General features: G+C 33.7%; 2 protein-coding genes across 21 annotated transcripts in view; one reads left to right on the forward strand and one right to left on the reverse strand.

Moving 5' to 3' along the window:
- Positions 1-27851, forward strand: part of LOC100117353 (kinesin-like protein KIF13A) — a 1179147-nt gene that overhangs the window by 810812 nt on the left and 340484 nt on the right. The window lies entirely within an intron of this gene.
- LOC116417074 (serine-rich adhesin for platelets-like) lies at positions 1885-26682 on the reverse strand. 2 transcript variants are annotated; one of them, XM_031928191.2, is made up of 6 exons: positions 26434-26682; positions 5449-6171; positions 5283-5349; positions 4483-4523; positions 3985-4410; positions 1885-3074 (listed from the first exon to the last, which is right to left on the reverse strand). In XM_031928191.2, exons 1-6 carry the CDS (start codon positions 26555-26557, stop codon positions 2230-2232), a joined length of 2226 nt encoding a protein of 741 aa, XP_031784051.1. In that variant the 5' UTR covers positions 26558-26682; the 3' UTR covers positions 1885-2229. The 2 variants fall into 2 exon arrangements, with proteins under 2 accessions (XP_031784051.1, XP_031784053.1); XM_031928193.2 differs by having other exon boundaries at positions 26426-26569.

Here is a 27851-nt window from a genome sequence, read left to right on the forward strand (position 1 = left end):
CAGAATTGGTAAAGCGATGGTAGACATTTGGTGACCGTTATTACCAGGGTAGTGGATCATCCTATAACTATATCTGATTAGTACCATTCAAAGCGGGGTTTAGTCAAAAATAATTTTATTTATGCAAAGTAATTTACAGTATTAAATAAGTCTATTGAAAAGGTATTTTGTTATTAAATATTTAGTTGATAATAATTTGAACAGTATCTTAAGTTGAATTTTAATCATTATTAGTCATTTAAATTTACCTTCAGGCTTAGATCTTGTTGGAAGTGGGCTGCTTTCAGGTGATAAATGGTTATCACTGGGTTCATAATCGGAGTCTGAATCTGATGTAGTTGCATGCTGTGCTTCTGAATTATGATGAACTACTGAACCGCTGGCTACAAATTAGTTAATTATATTAATATTGTAACAATATGGTTTATTGCACATAATATGTTTAGCAACGCATGTATAGATTTATACTTTTTGATAACTTTGAAAAGGCATTCAAGTAACTGTTGTTAAATATAGAAAGTTATAGTTATTAGGTTAAAGTTTGAAATACAGTATGCTTAATGTCAAAGTCAAAAAACTTAAAAATCGTTCATGTGTTGCATAATAATATATTATGTACCAATGACGTAAAGTGGGCTTTTTTAGACGGAGTGTGGAGTTTGCAGTACGAGTCGAGGCGAGCTAGCACGAGCCGAAGACGAGTATTGCAACCACACAAGTGCACACCATATTTTCTGTAAAGCACGGACGTATTTTCGCGTTTTTTTCGTGCGCGGGGCTGACGTAATTGTTTTTTTACACGGCAACCACGCGCTTGTTCGAATATTATAGAAAGATAAATTTAATGTTATTAATACATCAAAATCAAGGTTTTTTAAAAGAGCGGAACTTTATTGCCCGCTTAATAGGTAAATGAAGTCTTTTTTTCCCGTTAACACTTTTTTGCGCTATTAAACGGACAATAAAAACTTTGTTGCTCTCTAAAAAAACTTTTTTGCCCGCCGGTCAAAATAGAGTCACTTTAATCCCGATTAATAGGTACGAAAAACGCGAAAATCGTTTGTGTGTTACAAAAACAATATTAGATACTTATAATTATCGGTATCTTTACCTTGGGATTTTTTCGTTGGAGCAGAACGTGTTTCTGTTGATGAATGGCCATTGCTATATTCAACGTCTAAGCCTGAAGATGGCTGGTTTTTCTGACATACATCAGTAGATTTTTTGTTACTTATCGGTGTGCTTTTTCCCTGTGCTGATTTTAACAGCTGAGGCATTTTGAGAAGCTCTCTCGTCGGCTGACTGATTCTATAATATTCTTTGTGAATGCCTTCAGCATGGCCAAGGAAGTTACACAAATCTGTTACGTCATCGTCCGGCAAGTGGTTAATGGCTCCCCATGTAGCTACTTGCTTCCGCAATTTTGTTCCTCTCAATGTAGCAGGTAAATTTGCACCACATTTTGCACTAAATTTCTCCATAAACATGTACGTTTCAAAATACATAAATCTGTCTAAATTCTCACATGGTTTTGCAAACACAAAATTAATCTCCTTAGAAATTTTCAGTTTTTGAAGATTTTTGCTATCTTTTCGAACATTGACGATCAGATTCATGCTATCAATAAGAGATTCGTGAACCATGAGTCCAACGTTGCGGATACCCCTCTTACCTGGGATACTCAATCGAACATATGAACGAGCAATTTTTTGAGCCTCCGGACATAATTTGAGGTAGTATTCATCTGTTTCGTCTTCAGTTATTCTGGTTATCCATTCTTCACTTATATCCTCAATTAGTAACCGAGACAACTCCCCTTGTCGTTTCCTATTAAATAATTGTAAGAGAACAACAACTGTTTGGCAAAGCAAATTATACATATCCACAGTAAATTCTTTTTTCAATGCTTCATATGCTTTTTGTCGAACTCCTTCTACATAATCAGTTAGCTTTTCGATGTCATCAGCAGTTGGGATGATTTCTTTTTTTCTTCTAGCCTTTTGCAGTTTTGCAAGTTTAGATTGTTTGTTTAATGTTTTTATAAAACGAGACACTAAGCGAAGATATGATTCTGCTTGTTCTCTTTCACTCTTTAAGTTTCTTGCATAACATAGATCTATATAGAAATCTGCGACTTTCTTTAGTAAAGTTCCAAGTTCAATAGCTACAGCTGGGTTTTTCACTTTTACTGTATCGTGATCAAATTCTGCAATAAATTTAATCGCATCCTTACTTACTTAAGTCTATTTTAGTGCCGTCAATAAAAAAATCTAAAGGTTTTTTCTCACTATCTTTATTTAAGGAAAGTAATTTCAAATAAAACCGTCCTAATAATCTCAAATGCCGTCGAATTTGATCTTCATTTTGAACTTCTGTCAACAGTTCTGTCATTTCATTACCATATAATATAATTAATTCATCGTGTTTCAGTAATTTAACTTCATCGTCGTCGCGCATTATAGGTATAATTTTTTTTCGTAGAACATTGTTCGCTAACTCGTGTATATCCGGATTGACTAAGCGACTTTGTTGCAAAGCTCCTTTAGTTCCTATAAACTTTACTTTCGTGCACGCACTTCTATGATGTCTGAAATTAGTTTTACTAACGTAAACCAGACAGTTGTCACATGGAACATAATTTTCAGCCAATTTTAGGACTCTAGGAGATTTATTAGGATCTTGTTCATTCGCTTGATCGGCAGGTTTATTAGGTCGCCTTGCAACCAGCAATTGCTTCCCGGCACCTTTTTGCGTAGTGTTGAACATATAGTCTCCTAATTTTACTAAAGCTCGAAATTTAGAAATCTGTAGTTCTTTAGGAAGTTGAAGAATTTTACAAACAATGTCTTCCGTTTTATGCGTCGTTCGTATATGTCTAGGCATTTTACCGTATTTTATTTTTACACAAAAGGGGCAGCAATGTGGCTTTTCACCTTCAGTAGTTAAATATCTATCTTCCAGAGAAGGGCCTTTATGTCCCTCAACGTTTACTATTTTATCTTTTAACATTTTTCTAATTATGTTTTCAACTTCTTCTGCGTATTCGTCAAGATCTTTCGTATTTGTACAGATATCTGAAAATAAAAATACGTTAATATTAGTAATTATTCAGAAAACAAAATATATTTCGCTCTATGAATAATAGTTGAATAATGCTCTTATATATTTTTATAAGCTGAAAAGTGGATTAATGGCGTTTATTCCAAATTTTTATTCGTAACTATACCGACCCTAGGTTGCAAGTATCACTCCTCGGGAGTAAAATGTAACTTCACGCGCTTAGACAAAAATACGATTTAGATCTTGTGATATTATTTATTAACGATTAAAAGCTTTCAAAAAATTATTGATCCAATGCTTTTTCTTTGAAAAAAGGTAAATAATATATTGTATACTGAAGGCGTAAAGTGAGCTATTTTATACCTAGAGAAGAAAGTACAAGTAGAAGGTAACTGCCTTATTTTATTATATATTAATCCACCATTTTATTTGTTACAATCGTGTTTTTGAGCAACAGTAAAACTAATTATATTGCCCACTAAAAATATTTTTATCCTAATATCACTATAATTACACCTTAATTATACAATTGTTATAATAATATCAAATAAATACACTAAGGATGTTCTACAAGTATTAGAAACATATTGTGAAAACGTGACAATGTAAAACATTAATAATCTTACTATTTGTCTGAACATATAAATAACTATAATAATAATTCGAACTGTTTTGAAAATAGCTAACAAGATATATGTGTGTGTGTGTATGTGCGTGTGTGTGTGTGTGTGTCTATATATATATATATATATATATATATATATATATATATATATATATATATATATATATATATATATATATATATATATATATATATATATATATATATATATATATATATAATATATATATATATATATATATATATATATATATATATATATATATATATATATATATGAGCAATAATTTAGAACGAACCTTTAATTTGATCTTCAACAGAAACTTGATCAGATTCATCCGAATTAACATTTTGATTAACAGCAACTGCTTCCACATCTTCATTAGAATCAGGAACGGATGATTTTGGTACGTTTGCAATATCAATACCTGAATTTTTTTCACCATTCATTAATTCCAAATTGCTATCGTGACTATGATTAGAATTATACTCTTGTGTATCTTGAAATTGGCCATCTTCTAGGCCATTTAAGATGTCCATTCTGTTTTCATTAGTGTAAGTATTCGAGGTTACGCTATTATTTAAATCTACTTGGATTTCCCTTCGGTCTATTAATACAGACGTATCAGCATGCATAATTTCCATCGCATTTATATCCATGTTAAAACTAACTTCATTGTTAATAGGATGAGATGAACTATTGGCTTTGCTACCAATAATTGCACCTAAAAACATAAATACGCATTACATTGATTGTTATTACGTAAAAAATAAGTTGCGAATAAAATTTAATCTACCGTCTTCTTTGGCAGCGAAAACTTTCTCCAGTAAATCTTTCCTGAAAATTAAATGATTGAAAATTATTATATAATTATAAAATAAGATTAACATGATAAACATTAAATGAATTATTTATTAAATTTTATAGCACTGCGTGGAATGAAACCTCATTTATGTTACACTTATCTGTGGAATAAGTAGCCCTTTCTTGCACCGTGATAATCGCACTCGCTGCGCTCGTGCGCTAACTTCACGCTGCCAAAATGGACTGCTTATTCCACGAATAAGCGTGACAATGGATTTATTCTAGTGAGTGCTATAAAATATCGTATGATACACGTGGAATGAGTCGTCCTTCATGGCACGGCATTAAACGCACTCGCTGCGCTCGGGCGCTTATACACGCCGTGCCGTAATTCCACTAGTATCGTAATGTACTATTAAGTAAACAGAAAATTGATAATAATAAAAATGAAATGAATTTTTTTTATTAGATTTTAGCGTATCAAGGAATGTTACGTGTGAAAACCTTACAGGTATCTCATCACAATAAGAGAACAATTTAAAAAGTGAATCGTCGGCGGCATCCGTGGCTCAAATGACAGAGTCAGCTTGCAAGTCAGAGATTCAAGATTCGTGTCTGAGACTCACTATTTTTAGAATAATTAAAAAACTTACAGCATGAAGTATGAAATAAAACTTTAAAATATTAATTTCGTTTTATTCGCTGTTTTGATAACAAATTTGACGCAGAAGCCGTTTCCGTTTTACCTTTAGAGAAAATATCATGTAATATAAAATAATTTCTGAATCTCACCCATTTAAATTGACTGAAGAAGACATGTCTAACAATGAACTTTGTAACACGCCAAATGACAATTGTTCTGCACCATTATAGATCCAGAATAATGAAAAAAAATTTAAATATGACGAAATAATAAGAATAAAAAATAAATTGTAAAATTAATAAAGAAAAATTATACCTGGTAAGTCCAATTCTGGAAAATCTAAGGTGTACGTCGAATTAACGTTTGGTAATGTCGATTCTTGTATTTCTTGTTCTGGAATTTTTTGTGTAATAGATGTAGCAGTTAGAAATGAATTAGGTAGATCTCTCGAAAAATGATTATTGAGTTTTATCGAATCATTAAATCCTTTTGCCAGAACAGGATCAACTTCTGACATCATCTGTTTACGTGGATCTATTGTACTTTCAACAAATTCTACACGTTTTTTGTTAGGGGATGAATGTGTCATACTACCAGAAATATTAAAGCTGTCATTGAATTCTTCTACGAACTCATTCATGCTTCTTCTGTCCAAAACATCTTCAGAAACAAGTGGACTCGAATTTGTACTTTCAATTTCTCCAGCAAATCCTTCATCGTCCGTATTTGAATACGTTTTTCTGATCTTTGAATCACTAAGTGAATAAGAACCAACACTGTAACCTGCAGTATCATTGCTTGTGGTATCTGTTTCACTTGGCAGATGAGACCATTCCTGATAGTCACATAAGGAATTTGTACAACTTGAAGATCTGGAATCGTCTTTGGAATTTTCCAAAGCAATGCCATTCCCTACAGAATTAGACTGCAAAGTTGTCCATGCTTTATTAATGTAAAGTCCATCTACTTTTTTTAAGCAAAGCTTAGGAATACCACTATTTACGTTGGACATAATGTCAGTTAAAAAATGCAAGTCATCTGAAAAATATACATTTAAAGGGAAATCATAAATGATTGTAATGAATTGTAAACAATTCATTAGAAATGTTGCAAGGATGAATATAGACTGATGTAATATCAGTATATATCCACTGCAGAACAACGCAAAATAAAAGCAGTAAAAATTATTTGTAAAGTATAGTTTTTACATTTGATTTTGTCCTTAATGAAAAATATTCATAAAAAACTAAGAGTAATAGCCCTTTAGATAGCATTATACATCTTTAATGTATATTTTGAAAATGCACAATTAGTAATAGACGTAGCGTCAAGGAGATCTGAAAGTAGCAATATGTTACTCGCGGGTATAATCATCGACTTTAGTCCCTTGTTGCATAATGTACTATTTTGAAGCAATATATATTGAACAAATGCTGCAATCAATAAAAGAAATTAAAAAATGTTATGTTCTTGAACACTTTGCATAATTATATAACTAAATAAATTTGAACACCATCGAAATCTTTTGTTTTTTCATTAAACCCTTTACGTAATAATTTATCTCATTTTATTCATATTTTATTATTATCAATTCTGTTTAAATAAAATCAATTGTTTATTTATAATATGAATAAATTTGTCGCTTTATAATGTTCGAACAAGCGCGTGGTTGCCGTGTCAAAAAACAGTCACGTCAGCCCCGATTAACACGCACGAAAAATCGCGAAAATACGTCCGTGCATTACAAAAAATATGGTGTGCATCAAGGGCTAAGTGGGCCTTTTGTCCAAAAAAGGCCACTTTACGCCCTTGATACACAATATACTATTTTGTAACATATGCACGATTTTCGCGTTTTTCGTACCTATTAAGCGGACGTAAAGTACCATTTTTTTATCGGCGGGCGAAAAAAGTGAGCAGCGGCCAACAAATTTTTGCTCCTGACAAAATTTTGTTTGAAAATGCAAATTATAAGTTTCTGAGTCATATTTTCTAAATATTTATAGGTGTGTAGTGGCCGTGTAAAAAAGGCTAATTTACTCCTGCTTCATAGCCATGAAAAACGCGAAAATTAATACATGCGTCAAAAAAATATGGTGTGTACCAAGGGCTAAGTGGGCTTTTTGACCTCGTGTGGAGTTTGCAGTACTCGTCTTCGGCTCGGTATATACGCACTCGCCTTCGGCACGTGCTACCTCGCATTCGACTCGTACTGCAACCTCCACACTCGGTCTAAAAAAGCCCACTTTACGCCCTTGATATACAATAAACTATTTCGAACTCGATTGAAATTTTGCTTATGACGCCGGATTTAAGACAGGCGTAGGTGTAATTAGCATACCTTAAAAACTTTAGAACTCTAAAATTCATCCAGAAACACAAACCTATACGGTATAAGACAAAAGTAATGAATCGTTGTTATTAAAATTGCTGAAACAGTGTATAAATAAAAAAGGTAACAATGATTAATTGGTCAAAAAAGTTGTTTTGCCCGCTAATAGTATATTACACACTTCCAATTTTCCTCCCGTGGTTTGTATACGATTTTACTTGAATAGCGAGTGGGAAGTGACAATTCCCGCCCGCGCAGTATATATAACTTTTTTGCCAAATAACTTTTTTGCAGGCAAATAACTTTTTTGCCCGCCGATCAAAAAAGAGTCACTTTAGTCCCGATTAATAGGTACGAAAAACTCAAAAATCGTTCGTGTTACAAAGAAAATTTAAAATGAATACTATCGGTAATTTATTAATGTTTTTTAGTTTTGAAGTCAGTATTATTCACTTATGGCGTTACGATTTACCTTAGTTGCTATTATTTAATGCTGTCCCGATAAGCGCTAAATGTCCCAATAAGCACCGGTGCATATAAGATTTGTCCCGATAAGCACCATACCATATTTATATACAACAATATTGCTTTCACGCAATCTTTTATGACTTTCTTGTTCAATATAAACGAATCCTTGACTTTTTTACTTATCCAGTTGAATTGCTAGTCTTCACTTCTTACTTTTCTTTTTGCGTTTCTCTTAAAAAATACATTCGCAAAAAAAAAACATCTTAAACTGGTTCAAAATCTTTCTGGATCTTCAAGAGAACATCTGGACATTATCTACAAAAATATCTGCCAACGTGCACATCATCATTGTGCAGAATATTAGACTTACACATAGCAACCCACAGAACTCGTCTTGTTTTCTAACGCCTGCATATCACCTGGTTATACTCTTGAATAACTATTTGAGTATTTTACAAAACGAGATATGGATTAAACAACACTGGCGTAGCTACTTGTTAGCACATGGTTTTGACTTGCTACCCTTTTTCTTTAAATATTATATGCCCTAACGAACCCAAAAAAATTAGTATTTTAAGCGTGCTCCTAAAAATACCATACTTCCATATTTTGACCCTGAACTATTCGACATCACGCGGAATCGCTCATATATAAAATTTATCTCCGATTGAAATAATTGAAAGGATTACTATCGGTAATTAATTAATGTTTTTTTAGTATTTAACTCAGTTTTATCTTCTTATATCGTTACAATCTACCTTAAGTGCTAGTATTTAAAACCGTCCCGATAAGCGCCATTCGTCCCAATAAGCACCGATGTGTACATAATTTGTCCCGATAAGCACCATTCCACATTTATATACAACAATATTGCTTTCACAATCTTTTATGACTTCCCAGTTCTATAAATGAATCTCAGAATTTATTACTCATTCAGCTGAAATACTAGTCTTCAGCACTAGCGTTTCTTTTTGCGTTTGTCTTAAAGAATGCATTCGCAAAATAACCAACTTCTACTGGTCAAACTTCCAGCATCTTCAAGAGAAAACTTGAACATAATTTACTTGAGACTCTTCCAACGTGAAGATCATTTTTCTGTAGAATGTTAAACCTACGTATAGCAACCCATAGAGCTCGTCTCGCGTTTCAAAGCCTGACTATCACTTGGTTATACTCTTCACTCATTATTTTAGTGATTTACAAAACCGGCTATAGGTTAAACAACCCTGGCGATAGTATAGTTAAACAAGCGGGATTTTTACTTAACCGTTACCCAATGCATAATGATTTGACGAACTAATAGCTATCGATCGCTTACATCGCCATATTAATATTATATTGCATACCAAGGGCGTAGAATATGCTGTTTTACCCCAAGTTTGGAAATGGCAGGCCGGGTAAAAGGATATATAGCTCGAACCGAGGGCGAGTGTGTCTGCGAGCTAAAGACGAGTACAGCAATATTCACACGAAAGACCACTTATACCTAGGTGCAGATCATATATTTTGTAACGCATGTATAGATTTTTACGTTTTTGTGCGTATTAGGCGAGCCTACTGCAGTATTTTACAGATGCGGCAACCACACTCACCATTTTTTTAATTTAAAATAAAAATTCATACTGTCGAAGCTATTTGTTTAGCGGCTGTGTTTTAATTTTTATCGACCGCATATGCGAAGGTTACTTTATTCTGATTTATTGGTCGCAAAAACGAGAAATCATTACCTGAGTTACAAAACGTGCTTTAGTTCCGCAAGTGCGTAAAAAGGAAAATTCTTGTGTTGTTGATGAAATAGATATTCAGTATATATAAATTGAATCTACGATTGGAATATTATATTGTGTACCAAGGGCGTAAAGAGTGCTTTTTGACTGAGTGTGGAATTAGCTGTACGAGTCGAGCACGAGCCGAAGGCGAGTGCGTTTGCAAGCCGAAGACGAGTATTGCAACCACACGAGGTCAAAAAGCCTACTTAGCCCTTGGTATGCACCATACTTTTTGTAAGGCGCGGACATATTTTCGTGTTTTTCATAAGTGTTATGCGGGGCTGACGTGATAATATTTTGACACGACAACCATACTCTTGTTCAAATAATACTGAATAGAAAAATTTAATTTTTTTAATGAATAATAAATATAAATAATGCAGATATTAAGCGGACAAAAAGTTTTTTGCCCGCTAAAGTAACTTATTTGCTCGCCGGTCAAAAAAGAGTTACTTTAGTCCCGATTTATTAATACGAAAAATGCGTATTAATTTATTAGTACGAAAAATGCGAAAATCGTTCGTGTATTACAAAAGAATTTTAATTAAATACTATCGGTAATTTATTAATGTTTTTAGTACTGAAATCAGTATTATCCCCTTATGTCGTTACGATTTACCTTAGGTGCTATTATTTAATGCTGTCCCAATAAGCGCTAAATGTCTAAATATGCACCGGTACGTATAAGATTTGTCCCGATAAGCACCATTGCACATTTATTTACAACAATATTGCTTTCACTCAATCTTTCATGACTTTCTAGTTCTATAAATAAATCTCAGAATTTTTTACCTATTCAGCTGAATTGCCGCTCATTCAGTGAAACTGCAATAAAAACGTGACAACCCTCTGGCTCGCGAGGCAGACACTCAGTCGTCGCGCCACGGCCGCCATCAGCATTGCACGTTTCTACTCGTTGTGTTATAGAAATTAGATACCCGTGACGTGTATCCACACGTGACACATCCTGGGCCCAGTGCGCGAAGCAATACATAACTCTTCTATAATCGGCACGCGTCGCTCGGATCCTCGTCATAACTTCATACTTCACAGGACGAAACACATATTAGACGCATTATATATAATTTTATTCTCCTTAGTAGATAAGACAGGCAACTACGAATAGACAATCCACTTGCAAACGTCATGGTAAGATCCCACTTCTTTGAAACTGGAAAATATTAAGATTGAAAGTGTAATGAAAAAGTGACGGACCCCGGGCTTGAATCGAAATCCTCTTGCGAGGCAGATACTAAGTCGTCGCGCAACGTCCGCCACCCACATTGCACTTTTCTATTTCCTCTCTTATAGTAATTAGATTTCCGTGACGTGTATCCACACGTAGCAGCGTCTTTATCTAGTTCAAAAACTTCAAGGAAGAACATAAACATTATCTGCCAAAGCCGTAGTCAACGTGCACATCATCTTTACACATAGCAACCCACAGAGCTCGTCCCGTATTCCAACACCTGGATATACTCTTGAATGTTTACTTCAGATTGCGATAGTATCATTAAACAATTTTTACATAACCGTTACCCAATATATAATGATTTGACGAACTAATAGCTATCGATTTCTTACATTACTACATTAATATTATATGGTATACCAATGGCGTAAAGTGGTCTGTTTTAGCCCGAGTATGAAGATGGCAGGCCGAATCAAAGGCTAGATAGCTCAAACCGAAGGCGCGTGCGTCTGTATGCCGAGGCGGAGTTGTAACGTATTTATGGATTTTTACTTTTTCTTGGCGTATGAAGCGGTACTAGTGCAATATTTTTCAGATGCTGCAACGACACTAACCATTTTTTTAAATTTAAAATAAAAATTCATACTATCAAAGCTACTTGTTTAGCGACTGTTTTTTTTTTTAATTTTTATCGACCGCATATGCAAAGGTTACTTTATTCTGCTATATTGGCTGCGAAAACGGAAAATCCGTGCATGAGTTACAAAAAATGCTTTAGTTCCGCAAGTGCGAAAAAGAAAAATTCATGTGTTGTTGATCAAATGGATATTCAGTGTATATAAATTTAATCTATGATTGAAATAGTATATTGCGTACCAAAGGCGTAAAGTGGGCTTTTTTAGTCAAAAAGTCCACTTAGCCCTTGGTGCACACCATATTGTATAGCACTGCGTGGAATAATCCTCACTTATGTCACACTTATCCGTGGTCAAAGTATCCCTTTTTTGCACCGTGATGATCGCACTCTTCACGCTAACTACAGCTGCAAAACTGGACTGTTAATTCCGCGGATAAGCGTGACAGAGGATTTATTTTAATGAGTGCTATAAAATATCATACGATACACGTAAGATAAGTCGTCCTTCACGGCACGGCGTTAAGCTCACTCGTTGCGCTTCAGCGCTTACACTCGCCATGCCGTAAAGTACGACTTATTTCACTAGCATCGTAATGTACTATTTAGTAACGCGCGGGCATATTTTCGTGTTTTTCGTACGTATTTGCGGAGCTGACGTGACAATTTTTTGACAGGGCAACCATGCTCTTGTTCAATCAATATTGAAAAGCAAAATTCAATTTTTGTTATGAATTTTAAATAAATAATGCAAATACATCGAAATCGACGCTTTTTAAAAAGCGAACAAAAAACTTTTTGACCGCTTAATTAGTCAAAAAAGTTTTGTCTGTCCGCTAAAAATTTTTTGCTATATTAAGCGGGCAAGAAGTTTTTTTTGCCTGGTAAAAAAACCTTGTATGCCCGCCTGTCAAGAAAGAGTCACGTAAGTCCTAACTAATAGGTACAAAAAACTCGAAAATCGTTCGTGTGTTACAAAAAAATTGAAAATGATTAGTATCAGTAATTTATTAATGTTTTTCAGTTTTGAACTCAGTACTATCCCCTTATGGCGTTAAGCTTTACCTTAGGTGCTATTATTTAATGCTGTCCCAATAAGCACCGGTGCGTATAAGATTTGTCTCGATAAGCACCATACCATATTTATATACAACAATATTGCTTTCACGCAATCTTTTCTGACTTTCTTGTTCAATATAAATGAATCCTTGACTTTTTTACTTTTCTAGGTGAATTGCTAGTCTTCAGCTCTTGCTTTTCTTTTTGCGTTTCTCCTTGTTATCATGTATACTATCCTAATTTTCCCAATGTTCACAAAAGTTTTCAATATTTCCTGAATTATATACCGACCACAGCACAATTTTTTTCCTATTTTCTATCACTGTATTTATAAGTCCTTCTTCTATCTCAGTTGTTTCTACATTATTTTCTTTCTCCCAACCCTATACCTATCAAAAATCCTCCTTTAGCCCTCCCTGTTTTTGCAACTCTCCTAGCAGGGATCACTTTCCAGACGTACTTTCTAGAAAATCTTTCTTCCAACTTACTCCTATCTTTCTCTTCTACCCAAGTTTCTAATAAGCATATAAAATCACCCTGCTCTAAAAAGCTCCATACATCCCTGTCTTTGCTCCATAGACCAGCTATGTTCCAAAAAATAAGCTTTTTTTTATTAATTGCCTCACTTGTAATTTGACTAAATTCTGTGTTATCCCTCCCACAAATAGCATCCCTCCATTTCTGGTTTACATAAAATTCTTATCCCCTTCATTTGACCCGCTTTGTTCCTCCCTGCCCATTAATGCTTGTCTCCCATTACTTATTTCATTCTCAATTTCTTTTTCTATTGCCTTACGTTCCTCCCACTTAATCCACCTCCTCCTAAAGCATATTCTACCCGTACCTGCTTTTATATCCCAACCTTCTACTCTTTTCTTTTACCCATCTGTGTATATCCTATTGCTTCTTCCTATCCTCCGGACTCAGATCATTCTCTATATATACCCTGGATCCTGCCAGCTTACTTTTGTTTTTCATGATCTCCCCTTTCTCTTTATTTCCTACTCCCGCTACTATTACCGTTCCAATTTTCCTCGCGAACTCTAAGTTTGCTTTAACCCCTATTTTGTTCTCTAAAAACTCTTTAACCCATTCCTTGAATTCCACATTCGCTTCTGGCATTATTCCCTTTATAACTGTTGTTTTTCCTGTCCATCCTATCCTGATCGTAAACTAACCTTTTCATTCTCATAATCTCTCTTTCCGATAACGAGACGCAGCTCTTCGATCTCATACCGCTCTTCAGGCTCCACTGCGAACCCATGCCGCCCTCTGTCGACCGGCTAGCTAAGCTAAAACTCGATCTTATCTATATATTATCATAAAATTCCTTTTCCTTATCTTCCAAATCCTGCATTTTCTTCTCTACAATATTTACACGCTCCCTCAACTCTTTTGTTAACGCAACTAAATCTAATTTCAGCTTTTCTACCTCCAATCTTTCCTGCCTCACTAACCTTACCTCTTCTTGCATGCTCTCTTTCAATTCTTTGAACTCTGCTTCTCTTTGGCGTTCTTTCTTCTCCCTCTTTGCATCCTTTTCCTCCGCGAAGTTGACCCTCCTATTAGTCAGCTTGTCATCCAGTGTAGTTTGTGAGAGACTATTGGTCCGGGTCTCTCTCGCCGTAATCTCATCCTTCTTCGACATCTCGTTCTTCGTGAAAATTCCCGCCAAAGTCCTTTGTCCCTATACCAAACTGTACCACGTCGCGTCTACCCTAACCTCACTTTCGCTTGTAAGCTTACCTTCCTAATTACTTCGTACCTATTTACTAAATTTCTTCGCCTAATTGTTTCACATAAACCTTATCTAATACCCTATCTAAATTAACACTTTTTATCCCAAAAACAATGACTTTACCTATCTAAAATCGACGCTTTTTAAAAAGCGAGCAAAAAGCTTGTTTACCGCTTAATTTTTTGCTCTATTAAGCGGGCAAGAAGTTTTTTTGCCTGGTAAAAAAACCTTTTTTGTAATACAAGAACGATTTTCGCGTTTTTCGTACCTATTTATCGTACAAAACTTTTTTGTCCGCTTAATAGGGCAAAAAAATGTTAGCGGGAAAAAAAAAACTTTTTTGACCTATTAAGCGGGCAAAAAAAGTTTCGCTTTTTAAAACGTCTTGATTTCGATGTATTAACATTATTTTTGAAGCAATATATATTGAACAAATGCTGCAATCAATAAAAGAAATTAAAAAATGTTATGGTCTTGAACACTTTGCATAATTATATAACTAAATAAATTTGAACACCATCAAAATCTTTTGTTATTTCATTAAACCCTTTACGTAATAATTAATCTCATTTTATTCATATTTTATTATTATCAATTCCGTTTAAATAAAATCAATTGTTTATTTATAATAAGAATAAATTTGTCTCTTTATAATGTTCGAACAAGCGCGTGGTTGCCGTGTCAAAAAACAGTCACGTCAGCCCCGATTAACACGCACGAAAGAACGCGAAAATACGTCCGTGCATTACAAAAAATATGGTGTATATCAAGGGCTAAGTGGGCTTTTTGACCTCGTATGAAGTTTGCAGTACTTGTCTTCGGCTCGGTACGCACACGCCTTCGACTCCTACTACAAACTTCACACTCGGTCTAAAAAAAACCACTTTACGCCCTTGATACAGAATATACTATTATGCCCGCCTGTCAAGAAAGAGTCACTTAAGTCCCGACTAATAGGTACAAAAAACTCGAAAATCGTTCGTGTGTTACAAAAAAATTGAAAATGATTAGTATCAGTAATTTATTAATGTTTTTCAGTTTTGAACTCAGTACTATCCCCTTATGGCGTTAAGATTTACCTGAGGTGTTATTATTTAATGCTGTCCCGACAAGCACTAAATGTCCCAATAAGCACCGGTGCGTATAAGAGTTGTCCCGATAAGCACCATACCATATTTATATACAACAATATTGCTTTCACGCAATCTTTTCTGACTTTCTTGTTCAATATAAATAAATCCCTGACTTTTTTACTTTTCCAGGTAAATTGCTAGTCTTCAGCTCTTGCTTTTCTTTTTGCGTTTCTCTTAAACAATACATTCGCAAAAAAAGCATCTTTAACTGGTCCAAAAACTTCGTGCATCTTTAAGAGATAACCTGAACATTATTTACTGGAGTCTCTTCCAACGTGCACATCATTTTTCTGTAGAATGTTAGACCTACGCATAGCACCCCACAGAGCCCGTCTTGTATTCCAACGTCTGAACATCACATTGTTATACTCTTGAACAACGCTGCGATCGTATCGTTAAACAAGCGGGATTTTACTATAACCGTTACCCAATGCATGATGATTTGACGAACTAATAATTAAGCGGGCCTAGTGCAACATTTTTCAGATGCGGCAATCAAACCATTTTTTAAATTTAAAATAAAAATTCGTAATGTTGAAGATAGTTGTTCAGAGGCAGTTTTTTTATTTTTATCGGCCGCATATGCGAAGGTTACTTTATTCTGCTGTATTGGTTGCGAAAACCGGAAATCCGTGCATGAATTACAAAAAGTTCCGCAAGTGCGTAAAAAGAAAAATTCTTGTGTTGTTGATCAAATAGATATTTAATATATATATAAATTTAATCTACGATTGAAATATTATAGTGTACCAAGGGCGTAAAGTTGGCTTTTTAGACTGAGTGTGGAATTTGCTGTACGAGTCGAGCACGAGCCGAAGGCGAGTGCGTTTGCGAGCCGAAGACGAGTACTGCAATATCCACAAGAGGTCGAAATGACCACTTACCCCCAGGTGTAGACCATATTTTTTGTTCTGCGCGGACATATTTTCGTGTTTTTCGTACGTGTTATGCGGGACTGACGTGATAATATTTTGACACGACAACCATACTCTTGTTCAAATAATACTGAATAGAAAAATTTAATTTTTTTAATGAATAATAAATATAAATAATGCAGATATTAAGCGGACAAAAAGTTTTTTGCCCGCTAAAGTATACTTTAATAGTACATTACGATACATGTGACCTAAGTAGCACCTTTTTGCACGGCGTGAGGTTAGGGCCCGAGCGTAGCGAGGGTCCTAAATACGCCGTGCAGAAGTGTTACTTAGGTCACGAGTATCGTATAGAACTTTATAGCACAGCCTACCTAAGCCCGCAGTCACGCCTATCCGTGTCATAAGCAGTCCTATTTTGCACCGTGAGGATAGCGCACGAGCGTAGCGAGTGTGATAAACACGGTGCAAAAAAGGACTAGTTAGGTCACGGATAGGCGTGACTTAAGCGCGGGGTTAGGTCACACTGTGCTATAAAAACACTTATTTATATAGTGAAATGTTATGAATTTTGGTCAATGATTTTACAAGGTATATACATGTTTTTATCCATAAAAATGGTGTATATATTATATATTTTCGATAGAATTTTTTTCAAATTACATCAAATAAACAATTGTTTGGTAAGAAGAATATTGTTTTTTTGCAGGATTTAACCTAGGATGAACCCCTTACGGGGCCGTCAGAGGAGCAACTAAACGGCACCGCAGCAACGTTCAAGTGACGCTGCGGCCAGGTGACAAAATCCCGATTTCAACGACAAATACAGCACAACCGCGTACTTTAGAAAAAAAATCGCTCTGTACCGCCCTTCCTCTTATCCTAAAGTAAGAGCAACTCGTGTGAAACATGGTATTAAGTGCATCTTTACGACGTAGCATTGGAATTACGATATGAGCTACCAAGACGGTGACTGCATATAAATTCAAGATGGCCGCTTATTCTGCTGCTCTCTGTTACTGTAACGTAATTCCAATACTACCTTGAAATGATGCACTTAATACCATGTTTCACACGAGTTGCTCTTACTTTAGGATAAGAGGAAGGGCGGTACAGAGCGATTTTTTTTCTAAAGTACGCGGTTGTGCTGTATTTGTCGTTGAAATCGGGATTTTGTCACCTGACCGCAGCGTCACTTGAACGTTGCGGCGGTGCCGTTCGGCTGCTCCTCCGACCTTTCCTTCAGTGCTAGTATTTAACACCGTCCCGATAAGCGCCAATCGTTCCAATAAGCACCGGTGCGCATAAGATTTGTCCCGATAAGCACCATACCATATTTATATACAACAATATTGCTTTCACGAAATCTTTTATGAATTTTTTTCTATATCAATGAATACCAGGCTTTTGTACTTATTCAGCTGAATTGTTAGTCTTCACCTCTTGCTTTTCTTTTTGCGTTTCTCTTAAAGAATACATTCGCAAAATACGCAACTTAAACTGGTTCAAAATCTTTCTGCATCTTCAAGAGAACATCTAGACATTATCTACAACAGTCCCTGCCAACGTGCACATCATTATTGCATAACGTTAGACCTACACATAGCAACCCCAGAATTTTACAAAACGAACTAAAATCTTTTTTCTCGCTTAATTGGTCAAAAAAGTTTTTTCTGTCCGCTAAAATTTGTTTGCCCTATTAAGCGGGCCAAAAGTTTCTTTTTGCCCCGTAAAATAACTTCTTTGTCCGCCTGTCCAAAAAGAGTCACTTAAGTCCCGACTAATGGGTACAAAAAATTTAAAATGATTACTAGAGGTAATTTATTAATGTTATTTAGTATTGAACTCAGTATTATCCCCTTAAGGCGTTAAGATTTACCTTAGGTGCTATTACTTAATGCTGTCCCGATAAGCGCTAAATGTCCCAATAAGCACCAGTGCGTATAAGATTTGTCCCGATAAGCACCGTACCGTGTTTATATACATCAATATTGCTTTCACGCAATCTTTTATGACTTTTTTGTTCAATATAAATGAATCCTTGACTTTTTGCTTCTTTCCTAAGGAAGCCTTGTAATAGTAATTTTTTGAGTTTGTGTAAAAACATGTAGGAAGTAAGTTTTGATGCATTTTTAGTCGAAAAATAGTGTTTTTAGAAAATGTCCGTACGGATGCATGTGTATGCGAGTGTGTGTGTGTGTTCGTTCGTGGACATCTGTATCTCAGCCTCTACTCAGTGAATTTTAATCCACCAAGGCTCATTCTTTTTGCTTTTAATATAGCATGCTGGGGAAAAAGTCCATTTTTTATTTTATCAATGCGTTTTTGTTTTATAGCGATTTTTTTAATTTTGAAATTTCAGTTTTTTGTGATAATTTTATCAAAACGGTCGATTAAAGTAAATCACTGAATATGTTCCTAAAAGTGAATAAAAATACCTATCTTTCCACGGCGGTTAATTTAAAATATCGGTTGTTCTTTTGTTATACACCAAGGAGTGAAATTTTTTTAAGCCGTTACAACTCGAAGACTAAATGTCGAAACTTTCTAAAAAAATACATGATTATATAAAGTAATTAGAACTATATACCACTTTAATTTTAAGTCATTGTATGGGGCAGATCCGGAGAAAAACATCAAAAACTGAAAAAGTCATTTTTCTGTGGGACACGATAACTAGAGTAAAATAATCAAGTTCAAATTTTGGATTTAATTAGCATTATGTAGCATCTTGATCCCTATCTTTGGGCTGTTTATGAAACCATTCGTTTTAAAGATATTAAGGTTTAATTTTTTTTTTCACCCTGTATACTCTGTATAACTGAAAACTGCATTACTTTGATCTCAGCTTCTATTTAATGAATTTTAATCTACTAGGCTCATTTTTCTTGTTTGTTTTTTTACCGATTCGTGAAAAGTAAGATTTTTAGATATGCATGTGCATTTTCTTTCATGGTGATTTTTTGATTAGGGGAGCGTGGAGTAATACTGTACACTTTCGGATTACTGTTTTATATGCAACTGGATTCGTTTAGAGTTAATATAGCAATGGTTACTTAATAGTATATTACAATACGAGTGCGCAACGTAGGTCGTTTCCGCACGAGCAAAGCGAGTGTGGGATGACCTACGCCCGCACTAGTATCGTACACTATTTTTTCAAAAAAGCTGCGCAAAGATCTTGCACAGGGATTTTGGTGCACAGTGTGCTCTTTTGTCGCAAGCTATTGAGCATGTGGCATTGAATTCTTTTAGCGTGCGGCACAATGGTTTATTTACGTTTTCGTGTCTGGGAAAGAAAGCGTCGTCTCGTGTAACGTTTACGCCTGAGCGTAGCGAGGGTGTAATGTTTCACGAAACGAGGATTTTTTTCCCGCACGCAAAAACGTCAACAAACCATTCTCGCACTCTAATTGAATTCATTCCTGCATGCTTATTAGCGTGCGGGAAAAGGGTAGTTTGCACACGCAAATGCGTGTGCAAAAACGATCTTTGCGCACGCTGTATGAAAAAATTTACTTTTTTTACGTGTATTTCGTATTTTTAAAGTGTATTTTTATTATGTTTATTATGTTTGTAAAACAACAATCGAAGGACAGTAGCTATAACGATTATAGCTATGCGAAAAAAAGAGAGAAATAATTGCAATTGATTATGTTTATGTAATTGATTAGAAATAATTTTATCTATCAAACGAATAAGTACAAAATCTTTATAGAATTTTATATGAAGTAAACAAATTTTGATATTAAAGCAATACATAATGTTGAAGCAAGCTACGTGTCATAGAATTGGCAGCGGATTTTTTTAGAGATTTTAGTCCTTTTTAGTTTTTTTTTGGAGTATTTCATACTTCTCCTAAAAATTTTCATACCTCTCCTTCGTGTGCTGTTGATCAAATAGATATTCAGTATATAAATTTAATCTACGATTGTAAAAATTGAAAGTGATTATTTCGGTAATTTATTAATGTTTTTTAGTATTGAACTCAGTATTATTCCCTTATTATGGCGTTACGATTTGCCTTATAGGTGTTACTATTTAACGCTGCCCCGATAAGCACCAGTCGTCCCAATAAACACTGGTGTATATAAAATTTGTCCCAATAAGCACCATTCCATCACATTCTTTTATGACTTTCTACTTCTATAAATGAATCCCAGAATTTTTACTCATTCCGCTGAACTGGCAGTCTTCACCTCTTACTTTTCTTTTTGCGTTTCTCTTAAAGAATACATTTGCAAAATAAGCATCTTTGACTGGTTCAAAATTTTTCTGCATTTTGTTCAAGAGAACATCATGGACAATGCTAGCGATAGTATCATGACTAAATAAGCGGTATTATTAGCCATCTGTTTTCTAACGCATAACGATTTGACTAATAGCTTATGATTCGGTTATGTTTCTACTAGGGAATTTGTGTTATCAATTTATGTTATTACCTTTAGTTATTATAAAAATGAAAGCGAGATTTTGTTTTTTTATCCGCATAAAGAATTTTTAGCTCTCTTTTTCCATCTTGTCTTTTGATTAAGGTATGCATTTGCAAAATATTTGACTGGTTTTATCATGTTCTGCCCTACTGAAAAAAAGCAGATGACAATTAACTGATTATCAGCTGATTATCAGCTGATTATCAGCTGATAATCAGCTGATGATCTGCTGATAATCATTTTTATTTAAGCTAATAATTACAAATATGCGTTTATATGAGATAAAATGTTAACGATAATCAACTGATTATCAGGTGATAATCATCAAATAGTACATTACGATACATGTGACCTAAGTAGCACTTTTTTGCACGGCGTGAGGTTAGGACCCGAGCGTAGCGAGAAGAAGTGTTACTTAGGTCACGAGTATCGTATATAACTTTATAGCACAGCCTACCTAAGCCCGCAGTCACGCCTATCCGTGTCATAAGCAATCTCATTTTGCACTGTGAGATTAGCGCACGAGCGTAGCGAGTGTGATAAACACGGTGCAAAAAAGGACTACTTAGGTCACGGATAGGCGTGATTTAAACGCAGGCTTAGGTCACACTGTGCTATAAAGTTCTATACGATACTCGTGACCTAAGTAACACTTCTGCACGGCGTATTTACCTCACGCCGTGCAAAAAAGTGCTACATAGGTCACATGTATCGTAATGTACTATAAACTTCAATAACTAACCTTCAATTGATAAAATATATAAAATTCACATAATGAGGGCCTAATACGGTGTTACCATCCAGATGATAACACCAAATCACTGGCTATGAGCTGCAAAATTTTTATTTATTAGTATTTTAAAAAACTTCTGTTTAAACTAAATTAATAAAAAATAAAAATGTTGTACCTCAAAGCCAGTGTTTTGGTGTTATCATCTGGATGATAAAACCGTATTAGGCCCTCAGTATGTGAATTTTATAAATTTTAAACAACTTCGAAAAATTATACTGAAGGTTAAAAATTTTTTCATGATTATCATTAACATTTTATCTCATATTAACGCATATTTGTTATTAATAGCTTAAATAAAAATATTAAGCTGATATCACCTGATAATCAGCTGACGTTTTGGCATGATTATCAGCAGATTATCAGCTGATAATTAGTTGATTGTCATCTGCTTTTTATCAGTAGGGGAGTCAAAAAGCGTGAATGCGCGCGGGGTTTCAATATAATTATATGCTTTAAAACTTTAATAAACGGGTTTCTAAGTAATGATTAATTTAACTTATTCTTTTATTAATATTTTATCCCTTGAAAGTTCTTTTAATCGCAAAAAAATTATTTATCAAAGTTTATCAAAGTCTTAAAACATATAATTCTATTAAAACTCCGCGCGCATTCAAAATGGTCGCAGCCTACTATCTCTGCATAGTGCATTTTGAATTTTTACTCGACCGTCGAGTCATAGACATACACACACACATGCATGCGGCATCTACTGCTATGCGGCTATAACCTCTCACCCACGTCGCGTCGCGTATTCGCAACTAAGTTATTGATAACAGAGTGCGGTGATTGTTGTTTGTACCCATAGTCCATATGTTCGTTGTGATGTTTTCTACACTGCAGCAAATTCTCAAATGATTTTTGTTTAGTAAACTGCAAAGGAGTAAAAAGCGAGAGCCTGGCACTATCTCCCAGAGTAAAACTGTTGCTGCTGTCAGATAAGTCTTTCATTTTACATAATATTTTGTTAATTCTTTTGAGTGGCAGAAGAGCTTGTTGCTTTGTATTTAAGCGAGCTTCTATTTATTTCAGCTTATTGGAGATACTATGCATCTAGAGGACGGTTTCGTGCGTATATGCTGAATTTGCTTGGGCAAGAGTTATCATGGTGAGTCTGATCATTTATTTAATTAATACCCCAAAAAACTACACTAATTTCTAATATTCATTCGCAATGTATTTCATTTGTTATATTTTAATTTGTACCATAAACGCAAAATGTCATGCAATAATTGTCCTTATTATTATTGCCCTTATTTACTATTCTTGAGTAAAGTTAAAAAATTTGTATACTGTTTCATTACACGTTGAGATTAGTGAATAATTCTGCGTTGATTCTCATGTGATATTAGTACAATAATTTCTTTGATTTTACTCTGATTACTTAGTGCACCACATCCATTACTCTATAAATTTATTTTAACAATCAGAAATATTTTAAATTCAATAAAGCTTTAATTGGAAATTGACGTTAGAAATGTATGCTAAGCACAAAATAAATTGTACTTATCTTCTATTACAAAAAACAGGCGATCTCTATGTGTCATTTATAACCAGTGACATGATTTCTATAAAAATAATCACATGTCAGTGTAAGATCTGTTTAAAGGTAATATACTTACATTTTTAAAACTACTGCATTGTTTGAATTTAAAAATTAGTATGCCTTAGCGTATTCTATTAAATCTGTACAGCTTTAAGATTTTTCTGAAAGCACAAGGTGTACTTAACCATAAAACACTTTCAGCAAAAGCAAATTTAAAGAGCGATGTACATATTATTCATTCTGATTAGCCATAAAACTTTGCAGGTTAGATGCAGTACGCTTGTATATTAACAAGGGGACACCTTAGCCTTCGGTTGTACAATCTAACTCAACACTTTTGTATCGGCTTCTTTCAACACAGATGTCTTTAACGATTCCATTCCATAGACCTTAGTATTGAGATATTAAGTTATTGTTATACATGCAGAGTATATCTGTATGTATTGTTTTATATTATACAGATATACATAATTTTAAAAATTTAATATTTTAAAAATACTGCATTGTTCAGACTCGAAAATTAGTATGCAAAGCCACAGAGCATATATTGCATTAAATCCGTACAGCTTTGAAGCTTTAAAGTAATGATATTATTAAAGCTTTAAAGCTGTACAGATTTAATACAATATATGCTCTGCGGCTTTGCATACTAATTTTCAAGTCCAAACAATTCATTATTTTTATGATATTATATTTTTTAGATTAAAAATTTCAAATTAATTGCATATTTAAAATGAGTGCATTGTCTGGACTCGAAACTTAGTATACAAGCTTTAAGAGCGTGCTGTATCTAAGCTGCAAAGTTTAACAGCTTTTCAGAAATAAAAATATGTATATCGCTATAATAATCTTGTATTTTTCAGGTCTGTATGAGAAGATTACCTAAAAGAGAACAAAAATTATAAAAACTTATCCGATGACGACAGGGACATAATGATCAAAAACTCAATTAACAGAAGTTTTCACTAGTTGATTAGAGATGAAAGGGATGAGTTCATTAAAAAAAAAACTTATTACTTCTTTTTCTTTTTAGGTTACAAAATTTTAGTTTCACTTAATAAAAAGGATCTCTATTTTATACAAATTAAAAATTGTTGTAATAACAATAGTATTCTAATAAAAGAGAATTATAAAAAAATAAGTTTTTGCTATATATAATTAATGACCTTAATAAAAAATTTACCTCAACAATCAATGTTTATAATTGATATTCTAAAACATAAGATATCAATATTATTGATAAATATTTATTGCATTTGATTTTAAAAAATAAATTATTTAATAAAATTAAAATAAAAATAAATTATTTAAAAAATTTTTAGGAGGTTTTATGAGTACTGCACTAGTCAAAATGTGTGCTCTTTTTATTCATAGGTTTTTCGTGAAATATACTTTGCTAAAGAAGCTAGACAGATGACTTAAACAAAATATTGATTATATCATAAGGTTAATTCTATTTTCCGTAGAACCTCCTCAAGTTTAAATTAAGAGTTTCCATTTAACAGTGGGTGTACATAACCTTTCTTAAGGATTAAATTGACACCATACAAACTCTACACAAAAATCACCCTACACACAACACAAAATAACTCTACACACATATTTGCTAGACAAAGAAAACTCTACACAGATATTTATCACACAAAAATACCCTACACGCATTTTTGATTATTTTACTCTACCGTAAAACTCTACACAATCGTATTATCTATTGTTGCAACAATGTGAAACAATAGGTTATGCTTTGTATTAGATAGATAAGTAAGTGCGATTCTCCAAAAGAACCCATATTAAAAACACAAGTAAAAACATTATTTTTTGTTGACTTGTTGGTGGTATTGACTTTTAAAAATTTATTTGAGTATTTTTGTGGTGCGTGCCAACAAAATATGAGAATTAACTTAACATTAATTGAAAAAGATTTTTAGACATAGCTTGACACATGTTTTGGCACACTGATCAAAATATGAAACAATCTAAATTAAAATTAATGGATCAAATATGACAACTTAATTATAATTTCAAAGAGGTTCATTCAGGTTTTACGACGTTCATTAGGGATTACCTTATTTACTAATTTACTAATATTTAAATAGCAAAACATTTAAAAACAAAAACTGCACAAGCATTCTATCAAAATTACGAGCTCTCCGGAAAACTACACAAACATCACATTATTCTCATGGTTAGCCTCAAAAATAGCTCTTGTTATAAATTTCAATTTTTGCTCTATCTAAACAAGCTTGACCTTCCACTTGACAAATATCGTGCTTGTCTTTTGCTGCTTATCTTAAAAGAAATGATTTATTAATCTATAATTATGTAAATATATAATATAAAACCAATAGGTCACTGTAAAAATAATCCAGGGCTACCCTTTCAGTTATAAATTTGAGTTTGTTAACGAATTGCTTAATCCAAGTACAGAGTTGGGTATTGTTTACTGTATAGGCGATGGTTAGCAGAACTGTCCCAATAAGCACCAATACATGTCCCGATAAGCACCTTTTTATGTGTACATACATATATTTATTTAATAAGATGCCTTGTCTTTCACAAAGACTGCCCCAGTGATATATCATCCCAGATAAAAAAAATGTCATGATTTTTTTATGTATTCAAATTACCTAACGTATTATTTTTGTACATAATTTGTGACAATTTGTGATGGATTTAATCGATAACAGCTGTACAAAATATACTTCAATTTTAAATAAATAACAAAATATAGTAATAAAATATTTATTTCTAATTTTTTTTTATTTTTACTAGCGTGTTATAAAATAACATGATAAATTAAACTTTTACATTTAATACATCACAAATTGACTATATAAATTATATTTAAAAATTACATATTAAAGTATGTAATTTAGATACATTGTAAAATTCATCAATTTTTTTAGAAAAAAAGCAAGTGAATTAAAAGGTAAAAAATTAGTAATATATTGTAAACGAATTGGTTTAACTTTTTATACAAGTATCATGTCTTTGTTAAAAAAATATTAAAATAAAAATGTATATTAACAAATTAATGTATTTTTATGTAACAAAATTATGTTACTTCTTATGTAACAAATCTCTTAGCATATAATGATTCAAAAAAGAATTCTTTTTAATCCATAGCTTTTAATTTATCTGTTGTTTTTTTAAATTATTTGAGGGGAGTTTATTGGTCTTTTAAAAGCAAAATGTATTAAAGGAACCTACTTCACAAAAGAATGATAAATTTCCCTCAAAGAATAGAAACAAACTACTGATGTGAAATAATAGATAATAATTTTTACTGCTTTTTTATAGTTTATAATAAAAATAAATATTACGTTTATACCATTTTGACATTCTAGTAAAACTATCTGATTTCGCAAATAGAAGCGAGACTGTTTTTGTTTTAATTTTGTTGTCTTGACAATCTTAAGATTACCCTTTTCCTTTCTTCTGATTAAGGAATACATTTTTTTACATTAAAAAAATAATGTATAACAAGTCAGAGCATTTCTTACAAAAGAATCTTCCAAAAAAAATTCTCTCGCAAAAGGACATGGTGATACAAAATAGGATACATTCTACTATTCTTCTATAAAAAGGCAGTGTTTCATGCATGGGTATTGCTATTGTGAAGTGGGGACTATTAGACGAACCACGAACACGGAAGACGGAACATCACGAAACTTATAAAAGTACAAGTAGGGGGCGCGTACGTTACCAGAGTCACTTTATGAATTGTGGCATACATGGCGATAGGCGGCACTGCGAGTGCTTTTCTGCAGCGTATTGCAATCAACGGATGAATGTTTCAACATTTGTAATCATCACTTACAAATGCGATTGTTGTAATGGTATTTATCAGGACAGTCCCAATAACCATTCTATAAAATATGATTTGTCCTGATAAGTTTATCGGGACAGTCCCGGTAATCACATCACCATATATAATTTGACCTGATAAACTTACCATACAGTGTCATCATATATACCAGTACAGATATTACATGAAAAAGTACTATTATTTCAATATTTGATAACTAAACTGTCTAATAATGCTTTTAATCAACTCACAGACTCGATATGTTCACATATATCAATCGAAAAATGTGATATCGTGTTGTCCCAATAAGCACCGATACATATATATATATATATATATATATATATATATATATATATATATATATGGGTATATATGAAGTTATATATACATATATACAACTTTACACGATTATGACAAATTCGAGAAAATGGTGAAATGAGGTGTCATTGGTCTATCGTTGCCTACAAATGCGGGAATGAAAATATCAAAATTATCGCAGTGACACCTGTTTTTAGAAGTATCAGGGAACCCTTTTCAAGTGGTTTTAGGGGGATACCTTTCCGAAACCAGCAGTTGAGCGAATTTTGTCCAATTTCCGACACTGTGGGGCGCTCTCGTACTCATACGCACGCACTTATACATCTCCGCCGAGCTACATACACCACATTTCTCCCCCTTTTTACTTCGTTGCCTAATCGTTTCGCTGACGGGCCGCTATTCGCGCAGAGCGACGTACCGGCTTCACAATTTGGCCAGTGTGGCGTTTTGTAACAATGCCTGATTCGGTTTCGACGTCGAACGTCGACGGGGAACGCTCATTTACAATTTCAGCTGGTATGCGTTTTTCCCCGGATGTACCGTGATTATCTATCATTACCTGGTCGCCTACATTCAGTTCAATTTTCCGCGAGTGCGGACTGTGTACAATTTGAGCTTGC

This window comes from Nasonia vitripennis, assembly GCF_009193385.2.
Source record: "Nasonia vitripennis strain AsymCx chromosome 4 unlocalized genomic scaffold, Nvit_psr_1.1 chr4_random0004, whole genome shotgun sequence".
Taxonomy (NCBI): domain Eukaryota; kingdom Metazoa; phylum Arthropoda; class Insecta; order Hymenoptera; family Pteromalidae; genus Nasonia; species Nasonia vitripennis.